Raw genomic sequence first — 21,224 nt, forward strand, 5'->3', positions numbered from 1 at the left:
ATGAAACAAATAGATAATTGATTTACTTGGAAAAAAATAGAAAAAAAAAACAAAGAAAATCAAAATATTATAAAGAAGTTATTAATCCAATTTAAAATGGAAAAATCAAAAATATATTTTTGTTGTATTTAATTTAATAAAGAAAATCAAAATTGTTAAAATAAAAACTAACTTTTACAAATTTCATAGTAAACATAGTTATATATATGTATAAATAATCAAAATCAAGATACAACTAAAAATATTTTCAGCAATCTAAATTTATTTATGCAATCTAAAATATAATTTAAATAACAAAAAAAATTATAAGTTCGACAAAATTATCTCCTAAATCTCAATCAAAACATAAACCAATTAAACTATCATTTTTAAAATCATCTTGAAATGATAAAAAACTATCTTCATTAAATATAAAAGAAAATTCTAAATAAACCCTTTATCTTTTTTAAAGCAAGAAAAAGCAAAATTCTCAGTCATTTCCTCACTGTTTATCTCTTTTAAAACCAGAAAAAGTAAAATTCTTCACATCAATCCCTGTCATCTCCTCATTGTTTTTTTTTCTTAACCCGATAATTTTAAATGACAATTCTAAAACGGTTTGAATCCTTTGAAAAAGTGCGAATAGTTAATTGAGCGATTTTAAATTATTTTGATTTATTGTCAAATTAAACTTTAAAATAAGTTTTAATGCTGTGCGGTGTAAAAAGAGTTTACTTTTTGAAAATGAAGAATCTTTTTAGTAAAAAAGTGCGGTGACCACAAATACGAATAATTAATGCAGTTGTCTATAATGAGATTTTTTGGAAGTTTTTTCGGTGGGTTTTTCCGGTCAAAATCCGGCAGCAATTTATTGGAATCGCAAGTTTGATAGCTAGTTTCTGCACAATCAAAGCGTCCCAGGGGTTTTTTAGGGTGCTGAATCCAAATATGCAGTTAAAAAACCATTTTAACTGCAACAAATCAAGATTTAACCTCAATTTCTTCCGCTGGATTTCGTCACCGGAATCTCCAAAAAATCGCATTATAGACAACTCCATAATTAATTACACAGGGAAAAGGACGTTTAACCCCACGGCCAGTCGACGCATGCATTAAATGGCTGCTCATTTAAACGCCAGAGGGGCACTCAATGATTCCGCGTCGCAGAAACGCACTGAATCGCCGACTTGGTTACACCGAAAAAGCACCCTTTTGCAAATGGGCAGTGGACACCAATCATGATGCATCCATTAAATTACAGACCTTCCTGTACATGAGGCGCACTATTTCTGAAGTGGCCGACCAAGGTGGGGCCGGTGATGCATCAAGTCGATGCTCTTGCTGACCATTCACGGCCTTACCGATTTCGTTGCAGCTTTCGGCGCGCTTTAAAACAGAGGCGAGTATTGACGAGATTTCTCTGGTTAAGCTAGGGTTGTATTGACTAGAGCGATACAACTATATTTCACTTGTTAACCTGTGCTGGCTTTACCCTTGTCATCTTTATCATCTCATTTCTCAGTGTATCGCTGCATTCCTAACAATGGCTACCACACTCGCTCCCTCTTCCGCTTCCGCCTCCGCCTCCGCCTCCGCCTCCACCTCTACCTCTGCATCTCCCCACGGCACTTACAGCTGCGAGATTTTTATAAATCATCGCGGCACTGATGTTAAAAAAACTTTCGCCAGCCATCTGTACCGCCGTCTTCTTTCCAAAGGATTCAGAGTGTTTCTTGACCAGCCGGAACTGCAGCGCGGAGAAAAAATAATCCCTCAAATAGAAGAGGCTGTATCAACTGCCTCAGTCCACGTGGCTATTTTCTCTCCTGGATACGCGGAATCAAGATGGTGTCTCGACGAACTCGTCCAAATGTTAAAGTCGATGGAGTCAGGTGCTGCCACAGTTATTCCGGTATTCTACAAAGTTAAACCTGCTGATCTACGATGGACGAACCAGGGCAACGACAACAATGGGGGGTATGCTCAAGTCTTAAGAATTCTAAGGTGGATGGGCATAGATAGAGTGTGTGCTCCAGCGTTGAGAATTCTCAGGTGGACGGGCATAGATAGATGTTTCCAGCTGAATGACATAGGTAGTGTTTATGCTCAAGCTCTACTTATGCATGAAAGGAAAGGGAGATACAGTCAAGAAAGACTTGCGGCGTGGAGAAACGCACTTTCTGAGGCTTCATCTCTAAGCGGTTTTGAGTTGGAGGCTTGTAATGGGTTAGTACTGTTATCTGTATTACCTTAGCTGTATTTTTTTTTGGTTTTTTAAAGTAACAGTTAGTTTAGCTATAGTATCAAAAAACTGGAGTCTGGGCCAGGTCCCATATAATTTAAAATTCGAATTGATTTTTATTCACATTGGATTGATCATAGCCTATGACTGCAACTCTTTCTACCGATGATTATAATATATACTTTCTATAGACGCTGAAAAGGACACCTGGTACCACTATATATTTGCATGGCATTATAAAAACAAAATTCTAACTGACAATGGATGATCACTTTGCAAGATCAACAAACCGAGCAGATGCTTGGCCTTCCTTCTGCTCCTCCCAATCCAGCTTCATCCGCTTTCTGTCAGGTTCCTCAGTAGACTTTGTATCTACATCCTTGTACTAAGTCTCATTTTCAAATTTCTCCTCCAGCTTTGTCATCCTTATTTCGATCGCAATCATTCCCCGTCTTGCATTCCATCTCTAGTTTCTCAACTTCTATTCCGGCAAAACGAGCTTCGATTCCAACAATTGTGTCTTAATTTGCATCAAATGCTCTTCCATTTCAATCTTTCTCGACACGGCCATAATCATCCCTTCAGTGGCCGTCGCTAACTTGTTCAAAAGCATTATGGGCTTCACCATCTCTTCTGTCCATTGCTAAACCAACAAAGCTCTGCCAGCGATTCAAGACTCCTCAGAGGATTATGCTGACCCCTTATCTGAGCAATTGCAACTAATATATAATTCCTTCCACGCCTAGGGCGCCATTGCAAAAGCATTGAATGCATATTTGCCATGATTGTGTGAACCTCCCTGATAGAATTTTGTATTGATTGCCAAGGGAAGAGCGCAGCAACGGGGCCTTTCGTGTGTTAAGGCCTGTCACATATGAATAGACCAGTAATTCATGAGCCATCCACACAATCTGCTTTTTGAGAGAGCCTGAATGCACCTGTTTGTACTTTGTACTACTTGAATACTCTAGGTGTTGCTATCCATGCTACGAACCTGCACTACCTTTATTCAACAATTACACCTTTATTCCATAATTACATCGCTCGTATTTGGTTTGTTTTCCAATCTGGAGGCCACCAGGGGAATAAATATTCTCAGACACCAGAGAACATTGCACTTGAAACGGCCTGGTTAGAATGGGTATGTGAAAAACATTTGATTGTATAATGTGGATTTTGATTCATAATGATCAAGGAATTGGTTGATAACACTTCGAACTTTGTTCTATTTCCATATCTCCGTGACACAAAGTTGTCTCTTTCTTAGCCATCTCATCTAATTCAAAATCAAAATTTCAATACACATGAGAGAATTCAATATATTCAAATTGATGTGATAACAAAATAATCCTATCAAGAACGGAAGAGAGGGATTACAGCTTTCATTGGCTTTTCGAACTTGTGGTTTCAGGAACATTGAATCACCAAAAACTTGAATGTTTTATTTCTCATAGCCCTAAATACTATATGCTTGGTTAATGATCGAGAGGCCCAATGCCAAGAAAATTTAAGCTCCTTTTATTTTTCTGGATGAAAAATAACCTGCCTGCTTCTGCCACCCCTTATTACTTTAGCTCTATTGATAAATAAGTCTTTAAATAATTAGCTGTATTCATAAACAAATCTTTAAATACTTATGCTGTGCTTGTTCTTTTGCTAATGACCAGTGATGAAGGCGAGCTCGTGGACGAAGTAGCGCGACCGCCCACAAGTGCAGAAAAGTGTTAGGAAACTGCCATTGCAGGTGGCGACACATCCAACTCGATTGGATGAAAAGCTACGACATTTTGAACAAACGGTGTTTTGCGAGCAGCTGCAAAACAGAGGGGGGCCCAATATTGTGGGGATTGTGGGTCTTGGTGGGATGGGGAAAAGCACCCTGGCAAAATTTTTCTTCAACGCAAAGAGATCAGATTACCAGCACTCCTGTTTTTTTGGAGATCTCAGCAATTTGGAAATTCTGGATATAGAGAGCCCTTCGCTGGAAACCTTGCCGCATTCACTGGGATAGCTAATGAAATTGAAGAAATTGGTACTGTGCTCGAGGGAATTGAAAGATTTGCCCGACTCGGTTGGCGAGTTAAAACAGTTGACACTCTTGTCAATAGATGCTCCGATTCGTGAAGTGACATTTGCCAGTGTGGAAAAGGTTCAAGGAGGTCGCAGATTGTTGGACTCTTGTATTGGCAAGTGCATGCCTAGACTCAAACGGTTAGATTTGTTGAACACCAGAATAACTGAAATATCATTTGGTGAAGGTGTTTGCCCGGTCCTTGAAGAGCTCAAACTCCAATATTCTCATGAGTTAGTGGAGGTTGGAGGATTGCCGACAACGCTAACATCATTGAATTTGGAGGGTTGTCGTGCATTAAAGAAATTAGTGGAGGTTGGAGGATTGCCGACAACGCTAACATGATTGGATTTGAAAGGTTGTCGTGCATTAAAGAAATTAAGGGGGCTTCGTGGCCTTGCAAAGCTTCGATCTCTGAACATGGAGGGGTGTATAGAAATAGAGGACCTGCCAGCTCTGGGTGGCTTGGAGTTCGACAATCTTACAGATTTGAATCTGAAGGAATGCGCAATTAGTGGTGTAGTGCCATTTACCAGTGTGGAAAACGTTGGAGGAGATTGCAGATTGTTGGACTCTTCTATTGACAAGTGCATGCTTAGGCTCCTTTACTTAAACCTGTCGAAGACGAGAATAACCGAAATATCATTCGGTGAAGGTGTTTGCCCAGCCCTTGAATACCTTTATCTCGAAGATTGTGCAGAGCTTGTGGAGGTTGGAGCATTGCCGACAACACTGAGATATCTTTCCCTGAAGCATTGTTGTGCATTAAAGAAATTAAGGGGGCTTCGTGGCCTTGCAAAGCTTCGATCTCTGAACATGACAAAATGTTGTGCAGTGGAAGAGCTGCCAGGGCTTGAAACATTGATATCATTGCAAAAGATGTTCACATCTGAATGTGAGAATATGAAGAGAATACTGGAGCAAATCCTGAAAGCGATGTTTTCAAAAAGGTATATTGGTCGCCACCGGTTTTGACTGAGCCAGCATCGGTGTTGACTGAGACGGCAAATCCTCCATTTGATGACACGAAATGAGGCTTACTTAATGGTTTTCAGTTTATTTTATTGATACAGGTTCCAGATGTGGCTTTAGTACAAAGCTAATGCTAGGATTAATGTTAGGTTGCTTCAATGTGATGAGAAGGTATTTATCACTCGGAGCGTTTAGTTTAGGGTTAATATTGTAGTTCTGTTTTTTTGGTTAATCTATGGAAGAGAGAAGTACATTAAGTCATATCAATATTTAAAAAATTTAAATGACGCTTTGATTATAAATTGAAGTGAAATTTTATTTCATAAAAATTAGTGTGGTGGAAATTAGTAAAATTTTATCTCTTAAAAATTAGTGTTGTGGAACATGTGGAAAATATAAAAATGGGTGTTGTGCAAAATTATTTATTATATTTTATTGAAACTATTTATTTTGGAAACTTTATTTTTTGTTTTTATATATATGAGTGCTAATTTAATATGAGAATGTGCAAGTATGAATGATTGAGGTACATAATCGATTTTCATTTTAATTTTAAAGTTTTTTTATTTTTAATTTTTGGTTTAATGTAAGAAGAAAAACTTTATAATATTTTTAATTTATTTTGATTATTTGGAAAGTGTGATTAAATGACATAATTGATTTTAATTTTTTTTTTTTTTTTTTTTTTTTTTTAATTTTTGGTTTTATGTAAGAAGAAAAGTTTTATAATATCTTTAATTTATTTTGATTATTTGGGAAGTGTGAGTTGAAAAAAATATAAACGGAAGATTTATTTGAAGAAATTTATAGTTTTCATTTATTTACTTATGATTTTATTTAAAAATAAAAGTGTAAATTGAGAATGTGGTGGGTTAGATTATGAATATATATATATATATATATATATATAGAGAGAGAGAGAGAGAGAGAGAGAGAGAGAGAGTTAGTTTTGTTAAATGTTTTAGTTTTGTAATATATATATATATATATATATATTTTGTGGCTTTGTTAAATGTTTTATGTATAGTGGTTTGTTTTTTTTTTTAAATATATTTTTAGAGAATTAGTGATTTCTTTCATTTATGTGTTTCTTAATATTGATTTGAGAGAGAGAGAGAGAGAGTTAGTTTTGTTAAATGTTTTAGTTTTGTAATATATATATATATATATATATATATATATATATATATATATATATATATTTTGTGGCTTTGTTAAATGTTTTATGTATAGTGGTTTGTTTTTTTTTTTAAATATATTTTTAGAGAATTAGTGATTTCTTTCATTTGTGTGTTTCTTAATATTGATTTGAGTTATCTAAAAATTTCAAGTTTTGTGAAATAGTTTATCATGTCTTATGCACATGTATAGCAATTTTAGGAAGTTGTTGGTGTTGTGAGAGAAATCTTGCTAGTTAGGTTTTAAAGGGAATTTATCATTGAATTTTAGGGTATATTTGGGCTGGCTATTTGGAGATTGATTATGCTTAGTGAATAGTAACAAATGCAATGTTAGGGGGATATAAAGTTTTGGTAAAATAATGTAAAAGGTATGGTGTGGCAAGTAGTGACAGAGCCAAAGGGGATTTTGAACATTAAAGCATGAGTGTGGTGTTGTGGGGATACAACTATCATCATCATACTTGTATTTTGTTTTCAACCATTCCTTGAATATTAAAGCATGAGTGTGGTGTTGTGGGGATACAACTATCATCATCATACTTGTATTTTGTTTTCAACCATTCCAAGATTCCTTATTTGGTGTCATTAACTCTTGATTCACTCTTAATTTTAAGATTCTTGGTTTGGTATCATTAACTCTTGATTCTCTCTTAATTTATTTCAATTCATATTTTATCTATCCTATTGTATCCATGATTATAATTGTTGTTACTTTCATTTATTTCACATTACTATTATTTTATCATTTTGGTCATTTTCAGCTTTGTCTTGTTTGATTTTTTTCATTTTCTCTTAAATAAAGGGGCTTCTAGTTTATTTTCTAGCTAGTTTTTTTTAGGACCAACATACTTGGTTTTAGTTTTTATTTCCTTATTCTTCTTTGGTTTGTTGACATATATATCGAATTATTTTAGGAAGTGCATTGTTTCATGTGAAGGTGCTTTACTTATTTGAAACCAAAGTTACAACTTTAGAAGATAGAAAATTCAAGTTTCATAAACTTGGATTGTTTTAAATCATTGCAGATTTGGTAGGTAGATAAGTATATAATATAAATCAATTTTGAAATGTGAAATAGATAAATAGATATTAGTATTTTTGATAAATATTTACCATAGGGAATTATATGGGTGTGTGCATTATTTCTATCATTAATGTTTGCTTTGTTAGAATTTAGTATCATTAACTTTTTGCTATTGAAAAATATGGACCATTCATTTCACATTTATCAGCACTGCCCAATTATTGTTCTTTTCTTCAAATAGAATGATTTATTGGACTTAGATAAAAAATACTAAATAAATAAAAACCAATTCAATATGTCACTAAATTCTAATTAAAATTTAACATCCTTACTCTTATAAAAAAAAATTCAATAATTTTATAATTACCTAGATCCAGTCATAACATAAACTTATTAAAAAGGCTCAATTACAAATTCATACTTTGAATTCAATAACTTATTAAGAAGACTCAAATATAATTTCATGCTTTGAATTGGACAAAAATCGTTGTTGTCACTATCACCACCAATTCTAAAATCAACCAATTTTATACTTTCCCCAACTATTATAGATTATTTGAATTAATTTATCACCTTTTTATTTTTATTTGTAATGAGCATGTCATTTTTTTCTTTTTTCAAAGTTGGGAAAATGTTCTTGGAAATTGAAACAAACCATTGTGATAGTTAGCCTTTGGAAGACAACCCATAAAAAATGAAGGTTGTAGTGAAGAAGGGCATCAATGGGGAGATGCAAATAGAAATGGGGAAGCTTGAGGAGTAAAGATGAGAGTTTGAAGAGTGTAACTAGCTTGAAAATAGGATGAAAAAACAATTGAGTTTGTCCATAGAACAAATGTGTCTTTAAGCCATGGTCATCTACACTTTTTTTAGTGAACAACAATGCTTGATATTTATGGGCACGTATAACTCACTATTTGTAAGAAATTTCCTAAGAAAAAAAAAAGATTGTGTTGATTATGGTGCATTTAATTGCCATTGTATATTTAGTGCATTTTATTGCTTAAATATTATGTCTTGGTAGTATATGCAAACTACAATAGCTCATTACCACTCACCATAGTGTTGAAATTTTCTATTGGTCCTCTTATTGTTTGTGGGTGCTATTGTCAATCACCTACAACAATATTTGAGTTGTATTAAACATAGTCATAGCAACATTGTATAGGTTGATTCCTCTTCCATGATGAATGTATTTTACATTATATAGTCTCAATTTAGAGTATTTGTATTTTTCTTTGTCGTGAATGGTAATGGATAAGTGAAGAATGGTTTCCAAACTACAACATTGTAAGAATACACAAGCTCTATTTTGAATGAGGCATAATCTTCCTATATAGAAATGTTTTACAATCTATAGGAGATAATATTTTTCTTATTCCATAATTTGTATTCATGTTGATTTAACCAACAGGCCATAGGCCTACCATTTATGGATCAATATTAAAGAACAAGAAGGAGATGAAATCCATCTATTGGTTGTTCTAGTTATAGTAATATTGGCCTAATGATTTTTTTTTTGGTATTTAAAAGTGATCTTATCATGAATTAGATGGAAATATTTAAATGTATTATATATTATTAGTTGGTTATAGGATAATTGCATCGATAAACCCCCTTGGAAAAGAGGTAGATTTCACTGTTCATGATAATTGATGGTTAATCATAAGGTCAAAATTGAATCTCCTTTACTCCCTCTAGATGTCTCATTGAGTGGCCACTAACAAGTGACATTTTGCTTGGTAATGAAATGGAGTTGGATAGAAACACGTGTTAATTCATATATCAAGGTTCGTATGGACTAGTCAATTTTTTATGTGTTCTATAAATCGAAAAGGGTATCATAACACTAAGAAATTTAAGTTAATAATAATAATAATAAAGAGAAAGTTGAGATGTGATATTATGTGAGTAGAAAGGGCATAAAGCATTGCCCATGTTGGAAAAAGCCCAATATTTTCTCAAATTTTGTTTATTTCCCATGGAAAATAAGTTCTTAGAGGAAATTCTAAAAGTCCAACAAGAACCTTGAAGTAATGGGTCCAACTAGTATACTAAATCACGAAGATTATAAAACTTGCAACAAAAGAATTGAAATGTTTGACAATATATCATTGATAGATAGAAAATACTTAAATGTTATTTTGACTTCTAATTAATCTATAAATATTTCATTCATTTTTAGACATTAACATTAGTACTGTCAGGGCGGGAGGGTAACTCCACGAATCAATTTGTGTTTTTGCATTAAGAGAAAGCATGGATATATACAAGGAGAGGGAGACTATTGGGTTTCATCTTCCAATGTCTCTTCATCTTCCAATTTATTTTATTTTTCTATTTACAATATTTACATAGATTTTCCTAATCCCAAAGATTAGGTGTCAACATCCCCCCCTTAATCTAAAGGGATGTCTGCAATCTGCTCATTTGTGGAACAATGTCGTAGGTGGATTTTATTAGCTTCAACGTGATGCCGAATCGAATGATACTTTGTATTGATGTGCTTGGTTCATTCATGGAACTTTGGGTTCTTGGCCAACTTTATTACAATAGTGTTATCAATCAAAAGAGGAGTTGAATGCTCTTGTTTCTCCTATAAATCTTCCATAATTTTCCTAAGCCACACAATTTCCTTGGTTGCTTCATTTGCTGCCACATATTCTGCCTTAGTTGTGGAATCTGCTGGAATTCACTGTTTGCATGAACTCTAGGAGACAACTCTTGATCCAAGACTCATAACATAACTTGAATTAGATACTCTGGTTTCTTTATCTCCATCAAAATCTAAATCGGAGTATCCAATCAAGCTGACATTATCCACATGTGTATACTTGAGTCCAAAGTCTTAAGTTCCCTTCAAGTACTTTAGAACTCTTTTTGTGGCAGACCAATGACCCTCACAAGGATTTTGCATGAACATAGAGAGGATTCCAACAATAAATAAAATGTCTGGTCTGGTAGTAATCAGGTAGTTGAGACTTCCTACGAGTTGTCTATATTTCATTACATCCTCAAATTCTTTTCCTTCAGTGAATGTGAGCTTTAAGTTTTGTTCCATTGGAGTAGTTAAAGGATTTCACTCATCCATGCCAAACCTATTCAACAAATCTCCAATGTATTTGTTCTGAGACAAAAATATAAACTTCGGATGTTGGGTTACTTCAATAACAAGATAATAGTGAACATAACCCAAATATGTCATTTGAAGACCTTTTCTTAGTTATTTATTTATGGATGCAATGTAATTATCATTGTTCCTTGTCATCAGAAGATCATGTACATATACCACAAGATACACAATTTTTTTTCCAACTTTCTTGACAAACAAAGTTGCATCATTAAGATCATAATGTTTGAAATTGAGTTTTAGAAGATGCTTAATCAAATTTTCGTACTAGGCTCACTGTGCTTGCTTGAGTCCATACAAGGATTTTACAAGCTTGCATACTTTGTGTTCTTGACCCTTCACAGCAATTCCTTCTAGTTGGGACATAAAAAAAAATCTCTTTTAGATCTCCATTCAATAAAGCAGTTTTTACATCCATTTTATGGACTTTCCAACGGTTCTGAGATGCCAAGGAAAAGAGTGTCTAGATGATAGCCCATTTTGCAATGGGGGACATGGTCTACTCATAATCAACCTCTTCCTTCTATGCAAAACATTTTTCCACAAGCCTGGCTTTATGCCTGTCAAGTGAGCCATCTATTTTATACTTGTTTTTGAGGACCCATTTGCAGCCAATTAGTTTAGTTTCTAATGGAGGATCAACTAGGTTCTAGGTGCCATTCTTTATCAAAGCATCATATTATTTCCACATTGCTTCTTTCCATTCATCGTGAGAAGTGGCTTGTTTGATCGAATTTGGTTCAAAATCTATAGACAAATTTAGTTCGCACTCATAAGAAACATCTATATCAACAGGTGAATCAGGATCATCTACATCACCTCCATTTTTTCTAACAAAGCTTCTTGCTCCTGTCTTTCCAACCTCATTAAGACAAACACTTTCAAGTGTCTTTGTCAGCCATTTTGGAGGACCTTTTTGAGATGGCCCATGTTGCTCAGTTCACTGAGATGGGGATGAATCAAGTTCTAGCCTCCCAATTCTCTCAATCACATCACTTAAAGTGTCTTATTGATTAGTGATTGGAGCTTCATGCAGGGGAGAAAGTGATTCAAAAGGAGATTCCATAGATTGATCCGGTATAGGGAACCCCCCTTCAAGATGTGGAATCTCATTATCAAACTCTTGAAAATAATTTTCATGTCTAAATCTATCCAAGCAATCAATATGTTGTTCAACAACATTGTTAGTCTTGGAAGATTAAATAAAGATCACATCTATAGATATTATAAACTTCTTATTAACGCCATCATAAAGACAATATTCTTTGGACATATCTAAGTACCCCAAGAAGGTACATTTGTTACTTATTTCACCAAGTTTGTTTATCTATTTTTAGATATCAAGGCATAACAGGTGGAACAAAAAACCCTGAGATGCCTCACTAAAGGAATGTGGACATACCACGTTTCATAGGAAGTATTGTTTTTTATAGCATGAGATGTGCACCTATACTTTATATACACAACATATAGAACTACATCAACCCAAAACATCGGCTTTACATTGTTGAAAAACATCATTGATTAGCTATATTTAAGATTGTGCTGTCCATTATTTTAGCTACTCCATTCTGTTGGGGATTATAAGGCATAATTGTTTCATGTTTGATCTGATGTCTACAAAGATAGTTTTCAAATTCATTTGAAGTATATTCTTTTCAATTATCAGTACGAATAGAGCTAATGTGAGATTGTGCATCATTTTCAATCCATGCATGAAAGCTCTTGAATGTTTCAAAAGCTTTAGATTTGTTCTTCCATAAATAAAACCAACACATTTTGGTGTAGTCATCAATAAATTTCATCATATATTTATTACCATTTGCAGAAGGAACATGCATTGGGCCACATAAATCAAAATGAATGAGTTTAAGTTTTCTATGTGCTCTAGAATGAGAATCATGAAACGATTGTCTGTTGTGTTTTCCTAAGATACAAGCATGGCATTGCTTAAATTTCCTAGGATTTGTAGGCAAACCAGTGACACCATTTTTCTTCAATAAACAAAGTTTTTTATAGTTCAAGTGTCCAAATCCAGCATCACTACAAGAAAAAATATCATTGGTGAGGGTCCGTCACCAATGTCACATATGGTGACGGTCTTTAAAAAAGCGTTGTTGTAAGTGTATATGGTGATGGTCCTTTAAGGTTTGTCACCAAAGCCATTTTCAATGACACTTTTGGTGAGGGTCGTTAAAGGCCCATCACTAATTCTCTCTTTGGTGACACTTTTGTTGAGGGTCATTAAAGGCCCATCACTAATTCTCTCTTTGGTGACACTTTTAGTGACGATATTTTATTGATCCTCACCAATGCTCTTTTTGGTTACTTTTGGCGACAGTAAAAAAATGTTTGTCATCATTGATCATTCCAATGAGTTTTTTTATGACGCTTCATCTCTGCGATGGACCTTTAGGGTCCATCACCAATGTCGCATATGGTTACGGTCTTTAAAAAAACATTGTTGTAAGTGTATATAGTGATGGTCCTTTAAGGTTTGTCACCAAAGCCATTTTCAATAACACTTTTGGTGAGGGTCGTTAAAGGCCCGTCACTAATTCTCTCTTTGGTGACACTTTTGGTGAGGGTCGTTAAGGGCCCATCACTAATTCTATCTTTGGTGACACTTCTAGTGACGATGTTTTATTGACCCTCACCAATACTCTTTTTGGTTACTTTTGGTAACGGTCAAAAAATGTTCATCATCATTAATCATTCCAACGAGTTTTTGATGATGCTATGTACCTGTTGCTATATTTTTTGTCAAAAGATAACGATTTAAGACCATTGTTGTGGAGTCTTTTTCATTATGTGTCCAAGGTCATTATGGTTATAGTCAATCAATTTGTTAAGAAGTAATTAGTGTGTATCATTTCCCTCAAGTCATAAGAATATAGTTTTCCTATGAGTTAACACATGATTCATCTCTATTAGGTTTATTATCTAGAAAATTTCCTTTAAATAAAGTTCCACTATTGTGTGTAGGAACTATATTATTTAATACATAATCAAGCTCTGTTAATTCTATTAATGAGAGAGACCTAGCACTCCTCAACACTCATGGCACACCTTAACATGCTTTGGAACAATACACTAACATTCCTTGGCACCTCGCATGTCTTGGAACATCTTTGTGCCTATAACATATTTGTACCTAGAACATCTTTCCATGAGTAGGATGCCCAAGCACATGTGCAAAACACACAAAAGGTACGCATTGCAACTTTGTATGGTATCAATGGCTTTGCTCTCATAAACAAATTTTCACTTGGGCTATTTTTACGGATGAAATGATAACACATTATGAGGATACAAAAAGCAACAATTTTTTTAGCCAATTGATAAATCTCAAACAAAAGGGTTCAATGATGGAGCACATTGAGGACTTCCAAAAATTGAATATAAGGGTAAAAGATATTCCAGAGTAGCATAGGATTGATGTGTTCATAGGGACTTTAAAAGATAACATCCAACATGAGGTTCGCCTTTGGGAACCAGATTCATTGGAGAAGGCATTCAGGTTGGCAAGAAAAATGGAAGGCAAAATTATGGCAACAAGGTAGCCTATCACTCACAATCATAAAGATGGAAGTGTTGCTACCCCTAGCCATCCACAACCTACAAGGTTGACACCACAACAATTGGAAGAAAAAAGAGCAAAAGGGCTTTGTTACAGTTGTGATAGAAACAGAACTAAAGGTCATAAGTGTGACGAGAAGAAATTATTTTACATAGATTGTGAAGAGGAGGAAGAAAAGGAACAAGAAACATCAAAAGAAGAGGATATATACCAGGAACAAACCCTAGAAAAAGAAGAAATGAATCCGACCATATCTTGTAATGCATTGGTGGGAATTACCACTCCACAAACTATTAAGATAGAAGGGAATATCAAGAAGAAAAAGGTAATAGTGTTGATTAATTCGAGAAGTACCCATAATTTTATTCATTGTAAGATATCCAAGGAATTTAATTGCTTCCTATATCCAGCACCAAAGTGTCAAGTGATGGTTGCAAGTGGAGGAACCATAAATTTCTCAGGAAAGTGCCATTATAACAACCTATCCATGGGAGAATATGTATTGAATAGCCCAATGCTTTCCATTCCAATGGGTTGTGTTGATGTTGTATTAGGAGTCCAATCGCTACAATCCTTGGGTACAACAACTTTTAATTTTCAAGAAATTTTCATTAAATTCTCTTCAGAAGGAAAGGAAGTTGAATTAAGGGGTATCGCAGGGAAAACGGGAAAGATAATTAGATCTAACGGAATGACAAAGCTTCTAAAGAAAGAACAACAAGGCATAATTGCACAATTATGTTCACCAGAGGTTCCCACATCGAAATCATCCATTTCTGCAGATCTCCAAAAAATCTTGGACAATCATTCCAAGGTGTTTGAGACTCCCAAAGGCCTCCCACCTATTTGTGATCATGATCATGCTATTAATTTGATTCCAGGAAGTGTTCCTCCGAACATCAGGCCTTATAGATATCCCTATGTCCAAAAGAGTGAAATTGAACGTATGTTGCTAGAGGCTGGTATAATTCAACCTAGTCAAAGTTATTTCTCTGCTCTAGTAGTATTGGTTCATAAGAAGGATGGATCATGGCACATGTGTCCAGATTATAGGGAGCTCAACAAGCTCACTATTAAAGATAAATTTCCCATTCCTATCATTTACGAATTATTGGATGAATTTCATGGATGAATTTACTTCGCCAAGTTGGATCTTCGTTCAGGATATCATCAAATCAGAATGAAGGTTGAAGACATTCCAAAAACAACATTTAGAACTCATGAGGGTCATTATGAATTTTTGGTCATGCCTTTTGGCCTTACTAATGCACCTTCTACATTTCAAGGTTTGATGAATTCCATTTTCAAACCCTTCCTTAGAAAATTTGTGTTGGTATTTTTTGATGATATATTAATCTACAACAAGTCTTGGAAGGATCATGTCCAACATGTTGACATGGTGCTCAAACTATTGGAGGAGAAACAATTATATGCAAAAATCTCCAAATGTTTCTTTGGAGTACAAGAGGTGGAATATTTGGGTCATATTGTATCATAAAAGTGTTAAGGTAGACCCTAGCAAAATTAAAACCATTAAGGAATGGAAAATACCCACATCCATAAAGCATCTATGAGGATTTCTCGGGTTGACGGGGTATTATCACAACTTTGTTAAGAATTATGGGAGAATAGCAGCACCTCTAACAAAATTATTGAAGAAAGATGCATTTTCATGGATTCCAGAAGCAACAAAGGCCTTTGAACATCTTAAAGAGGCAATGTGCCAAGCATCAGTCTTAGCTACACCGGACTTCACAAAAACCTTTATTGTGGAATGTGATGTGCCAGGAAATGGAATTGGTGTTGTTTTAATGCAAGAAGAAAGACCCATTGCTTTCGAAAGTTGTCCAATCAAAGGAAAGTATTTACACAAAGCTATTTATGAGAAGGAAATGTTGGCAATACTACATGCACTTAAGAAATGGTGACCCTACCTAATGGGAAGACACTTCAAGGTTAAAACAAACCGTGATAGTCTTAAATACTTTTTAGAACAAAGATTATCTTCAAAAGAGAAACAAAAATGGGTCACAAAGATGTTGGGTTATGACTTTGAAATCATCTACAAAAAAGGGAAGAAAAATGTTGTGGCAGATGCACTCTCAAGAAAGGATGAGGATGTAGAGCATTTCTTTGCGCCATTTCTATTATCCAACCAGATTGGATAAATGAAGCAAGGGATGAATGGAAGAATGACGAGGAAGTGTGGGCACTCATTCAAAAGATACAACAAGATCCTAGTACATCTGATACATTTAGCTAGAAAAATGATTCATTATGGTACAAGGATCGGCTATACATATGTAAGAATTCACAACTCAAAGAAAAGATTCTTAGGGAATTGCACAACTCTCCCTTAGGAGGGCACTAAGGATTTCTTTAAAACTACCATAGGGTTAAGAAGGATTCTTTTTGGGATGGCCTTAAATTGGATATTCAAAAGTTTGTGGCAGAATGTTTGGTTTTCGAACAAAATAAAGTTGAAACAATTAAGACCCCAGGACTATTACAAACTTTATCCATTCCAAGCCAATGTTGGGAGGAGGTTTCAATGGATTTTATCATAAGTTTACCCAAGTCCGAAGGAAAGAGTGTTATCATGGTGGTAATTGACAAACTTATCAAGTATGCACATTTTTGTGCATTATCTCATCCATTTAAAACAAGTATAGTTTCTACTGCATTTATGTAAATAATTCAAAAGATACATGGAAACCCAAAGATTATTGTAAGCGACAAAGATCGCATTTTCACTGGAAATTTTTGGACAAAATTATTTTCTTGTCTTGGTACTCAGTTAGCTCATAGCTCATCTTATCATCCTCAATCTAATGGGAAAACTGAGATAGTAAATAAACGTTTGGAAGGATATCTTCGTTGCTTTGTATCTGATAAACATACACAATGGATCAAATGGTTGCCTCTGGCTGAATGGTGGTATAACACTTCCTTCCATACTGTAGCAAAAATGATCCCATTTATGGCACTTTATGTATATCATCCACCATCCATCACATCATATTTAAGAGAAAATTATAAGGTTAAAGTAGTGGAAGATCACATTGAGCATCAACAAAAAGTTCTCCAACTCTTAAAGGATAACCTCACCTTGGCGCATAATAGAATGAAATAGCAGGCAGATCAACATCGCAACAAAAGAAGTTTTGATGTAGGTGATTGGGTATTCCTACGGCTACAACCATATAAACAAATGTCCCTCAAGCAAGCCAAGAAGGATAATAAATTATCACCAAAGTATTAGTTGTTGCAAAAGATAGGTACTATGGCATACAAATTGGAGCTTCCTGCAGCTTCCTGAGTGCACCCAGTTTTCCATGTTTCATGCTTAAAGAAGGTTATAGGTGACAAGCTTCCAGTTCAAACAATATTTCCAGAACTTGATGAGGAAGGAAAAATCATATTGGAACTTGAAGCAGTAAAAGAAACAAGAACTCGACAGCTACGAAATCAATCAATTTAAGAGTATCTCATCAAGTAGAAGAACTTACCCGTTGAAGATTCCACATGGGAGGATGAGAATTTTATACAGAAGCATCCAAAACTACTCAAGCGTTGAGGACAACACTTTTTTGAAGGAGAGGGGCATGTTAGGTCCCTATAATACTAGTGATTCCCCCATTACTATTGTTGTTGTATCCCTTATTGTTATTGTTGTGCCCCTATTGCCCCCATATTGTTATTATTGTGCCCCATAGACTCCTACTATTGTTATTTTTGCGCCCTTATATTATTATTGTTAGGTCGGCTTTGGTTATATTGTGACCCCTTAGGCTCCTATATATAGAAAGGAGGTTTTGCCATTTGAATCATCTAAGAATTATTCATTTGTGTAATGTAAGGGAGGTTTCCCCCTCAAAGAGGCTTATTTCTAAGGCATTGATCTATCTTTTCTATCTTTTTGAGTTGGTTTCATAACAAGCACACCTTATCACTATTCGATATGCTCTGCCACTTCATAGCATGCATCACACTCCTTGGCGCACATTGGCACTTGGCACGTGTTGGCACTTGGCAAGTCTTATCATGTTTGGCATGCGTTGAGATGACTTGGTATGCCTTGGCATGGTTTAATATTAAAGTTATTTGAGATAAATTATTGGAAACTAGATGAGAAGAAACAGAAGAAGATTTGGCACTTAGAATGCATTGACACTTGGCGCTTGGCACCTAGTGTTGGTGTGCCTAGCATGCCCCTCATGGAAAAGGTAAATTGATGACTTATTAACCCTATTATGTGCCCATTTCCTTGTATTTTAACTTGTTCCTCCCTTTTGTTGCCTTGACAGTCCCTGGCATGCATTGTCACACCATTGTACATCTTGGCATGCCATAGCACTTGTCACATATTAGTTTATTTGACATGTCTTCGTACTATCTGGCACATGTTAGCATGCCCTAGAAATTCCCTAACACACCTTGGTAGTCATGACCTCACAACTAGCATTAAATTTTTCCATGACTTGGGAACCTTACATTCAATAGAACACCTTGGCACTCCCTAGTTGTCGTGCCCCTGTTATCCTCCACAATGTCTCAGGCTGATGAGGAGATCGACGGAGGTAACCACAGACCAAGCTTTTAGTTTGGTAGATAGCCCTACCAAACCAGAGAGGGCTCTCTCTATGAAATCATATCCAAGGGATGACTGTAATGTAAGGTATTTTAGCCTAGATAACTAGGCTTAGGTGGGTTTTGGAAAATTTAGGGTTTTGTTGCTGGATAAGGGAGAAAAACTAGGTAGCTAGGTCAGAGGATCAAATGGTTATATAAGAAAAGATATAAAGGAGCAAGGTAGCATTATATTTGTGATGGATCTTAGGGTTTGTCGGTGTAGTGTAGTGTTTAGAAGAAGAAAAATGTGTTAATGAGCATGAAACATGAATTCATTAAGCAAGAAAGAAAGTAACACAATGATTTTTCCATCAAAAGAGAGATTTATGCAAAGAATTATGTTTATAAAATGTAAGGAAAACCATTAAAGAATTTATGAATGGAAAGAGAAGATGAATATCTTTCATATAAAGCTATAACAGAGAAAAAAAGTATCACAAACTTACTGCACATGAATTCCTAGATAATAGTTGCAAATTGTGTCCTTTGATTTCTAGAAAATGTCCAAGTACAAGCTACAATAGTTCTCTCCTCTGAAATCCAACCCATTATATCACTGAGAAATTGACACATAAAGACCAAAACAAAATCTCCCCACTCTCAAGGGTCGAATCCATGACTCTAATAACTATTCCATGAGGTGTTCTAACCAAAACCCTAATGTTTAGGGAAGTTAAAAGCAACTTCTACAATCAACTTTGACTCCAATGTCTCTCATAAGTGAGGTCAAATTTACATCAAAACAACTTACAAAGACTAAGCACCCATTATTTAAATTTAATTTTACCCCTCACATTCATCTACTTCACCTTTTTGACTTTTACCAAAGTCAAACTAGGAATTACAAAAAATTACACAGTGAAAATTTTACAAAAATCTCAGAAATTTCCAGGTGTGCAGTGAGTTGTTGGAGGCCATTTTTTAGTGCCTTTCTGAAGTCCAAATCCAGATTTGAAGCCTAATCTGGAAATCCAGGAGAGTGTATATGTATTTAGAGTAATTTTTCACTCAAAATGACCCATTTTTGGCTGAGATATGGCCATTCTCCCAAGGTGTCTCTAGGTGCACAATGAAATGGAAAAAGAGGAGCAGAAAGGTGATTTTTGGCTTCTTTTTTGTAAATTTCTCAAAAAATGAGCCCCAGAACAGAAAAGTGGGAAAATTGGCTTTGAGAGGGTGTCATAATATTTCAAAAAATTCTGATTTTCCATCATTTAGTTCCCTAGGAAGAAGCGCAACATGAGCTCGCTGCGCTCCTAGACATAAAATTGCCAAAAAATTGCAAGTCTGCACCAGTCTGCACCAAAACACAAAATTTTCCCCAAATCATCCCAAAATTATCCAGAGATGCCTCATGAGGTATGTTATGAAATCATGAATTCATCAGCAAGCAAATATAACTTACCCTTCTCCTCTTGGTTGATTAGGTTTTCCTTGAGTTTTTTATTCAACTACTTGATTTTGACCTTGGAGACCTGATTCCTTGTGTAATAATGGATGGCCATTTTCTTTTGAAACTTGTTATCCATTTTGGCCTTTTCAAGGAGCTTCTCAAGGTGGAAATTTACTTTTTCAAGCCAAAAATCCCTATTCTCATTTATTTCCATGGCAATCCTATCGGCAATTCTTCCATTGGTGGCTTTTGTTCTCTTTCCCTCTGAAGTGCCTTCCTAAGACCCATTGTCCTTGGTATCTTCCTTGCCACATTTCCTTCATGCTACTCAGTGCCCTCATGGTCCACCACTTCCTTGCCTTTCATATCTTGTTTCTTGGCTTTAAATTTCTCTTTCTCCTTGACTAGTTGTTTTGCCTTAAGTTGAATGTTTTCTTGCTCAAGGAATGAAATGATGAATTTGGCCCTTTCCAAATTGTCCTTGATCTCCATGATCTGAGAATCCTTTTCTTTGATGAATTTTTGCAGGGTTTGATTCTCATCATGTGCCTCTAGTTCAACTAGGTCAAAGTCATGCTCAATGCGCTCCTCATCATGCAAATAAGCCTCATGATGTGATGGTGATCTTTATTCTGATGATGTAGTAGGCTTGGCCCCTTCCTCAATTTGAGAAGAAAACACAAGCCTTCTTCCTCTCTGATATGTCTTGGTCTCCTCAGGCCTAGTTGCCTTGGAAACCTCATCATGTTTTCTTGATGACCCCACCTCCATGGGATGTACTGACATGGTTTGGTGCTGTCTTGGTGAAGTGGTTATATGCATTTACAAGGCTGCCTCAATGAAGGTGTCCCATGTCATGTTCTTCTCTGTCGACTGATGGAGTACTATAACATTTATCAGGCTATGGTGAAAGGGGCTAGGATAATGCACTTTTCCTTTCAATTTCACCCTTTCAGACATTTTGTTTAGGCTCTTATACAAGTAGCTTGACAAATTTGGAGACTTGGCAGCTGTAAAGTG

At 35.3% G+C, this 21,224-nt stretch overlaps 1 protein-coding gene across 1 annotated transcript; it reads left to right on the plus strand.

Moving 5' to 3' along the window:
* Nucleotides 1-1,430: 1,430 nt before the first annotated feature.
* LOC149215161 (disease resistance protein RPS4B-like) lies at nt 1,431-5,556 on the plus strand. Its single transcript, XM_089391043.1, has 3 exons — nt 1,431-2,205; nt 3,889-4,578; nt 4,651-5,556. Exons 2-3 carry the CDS (start codon nt 4,236-4,238, stop codon nt 5,265-5,267), a joined length of 960 nt encoding a protein of 319 aa, XP_089247169.1. The 5' UTR covers nt 1,431-2,205; nt 3,889-4,235; the 3' UTR covers nt 5,268-5,556.
* Nucleotides 5,557-21,224: the final 15,668 nt, after the last annotated feature.

Source organism: Pinus tabuliformis, chromosome 1_1 (assembly GCF_031772625.1).
Source record: "Pinus tabuliformis cultivar Carrire ecotype Pingquan chromosome 1_1, CPIR1, whole genome shotgun sequence".
NCBI classification, from domain to species: Eukaryota; Viridiplantae; Streptophyta; class Pinopsida; order Pinales; family Pinaceae; genus Pinus; species Pinus tabuliformis.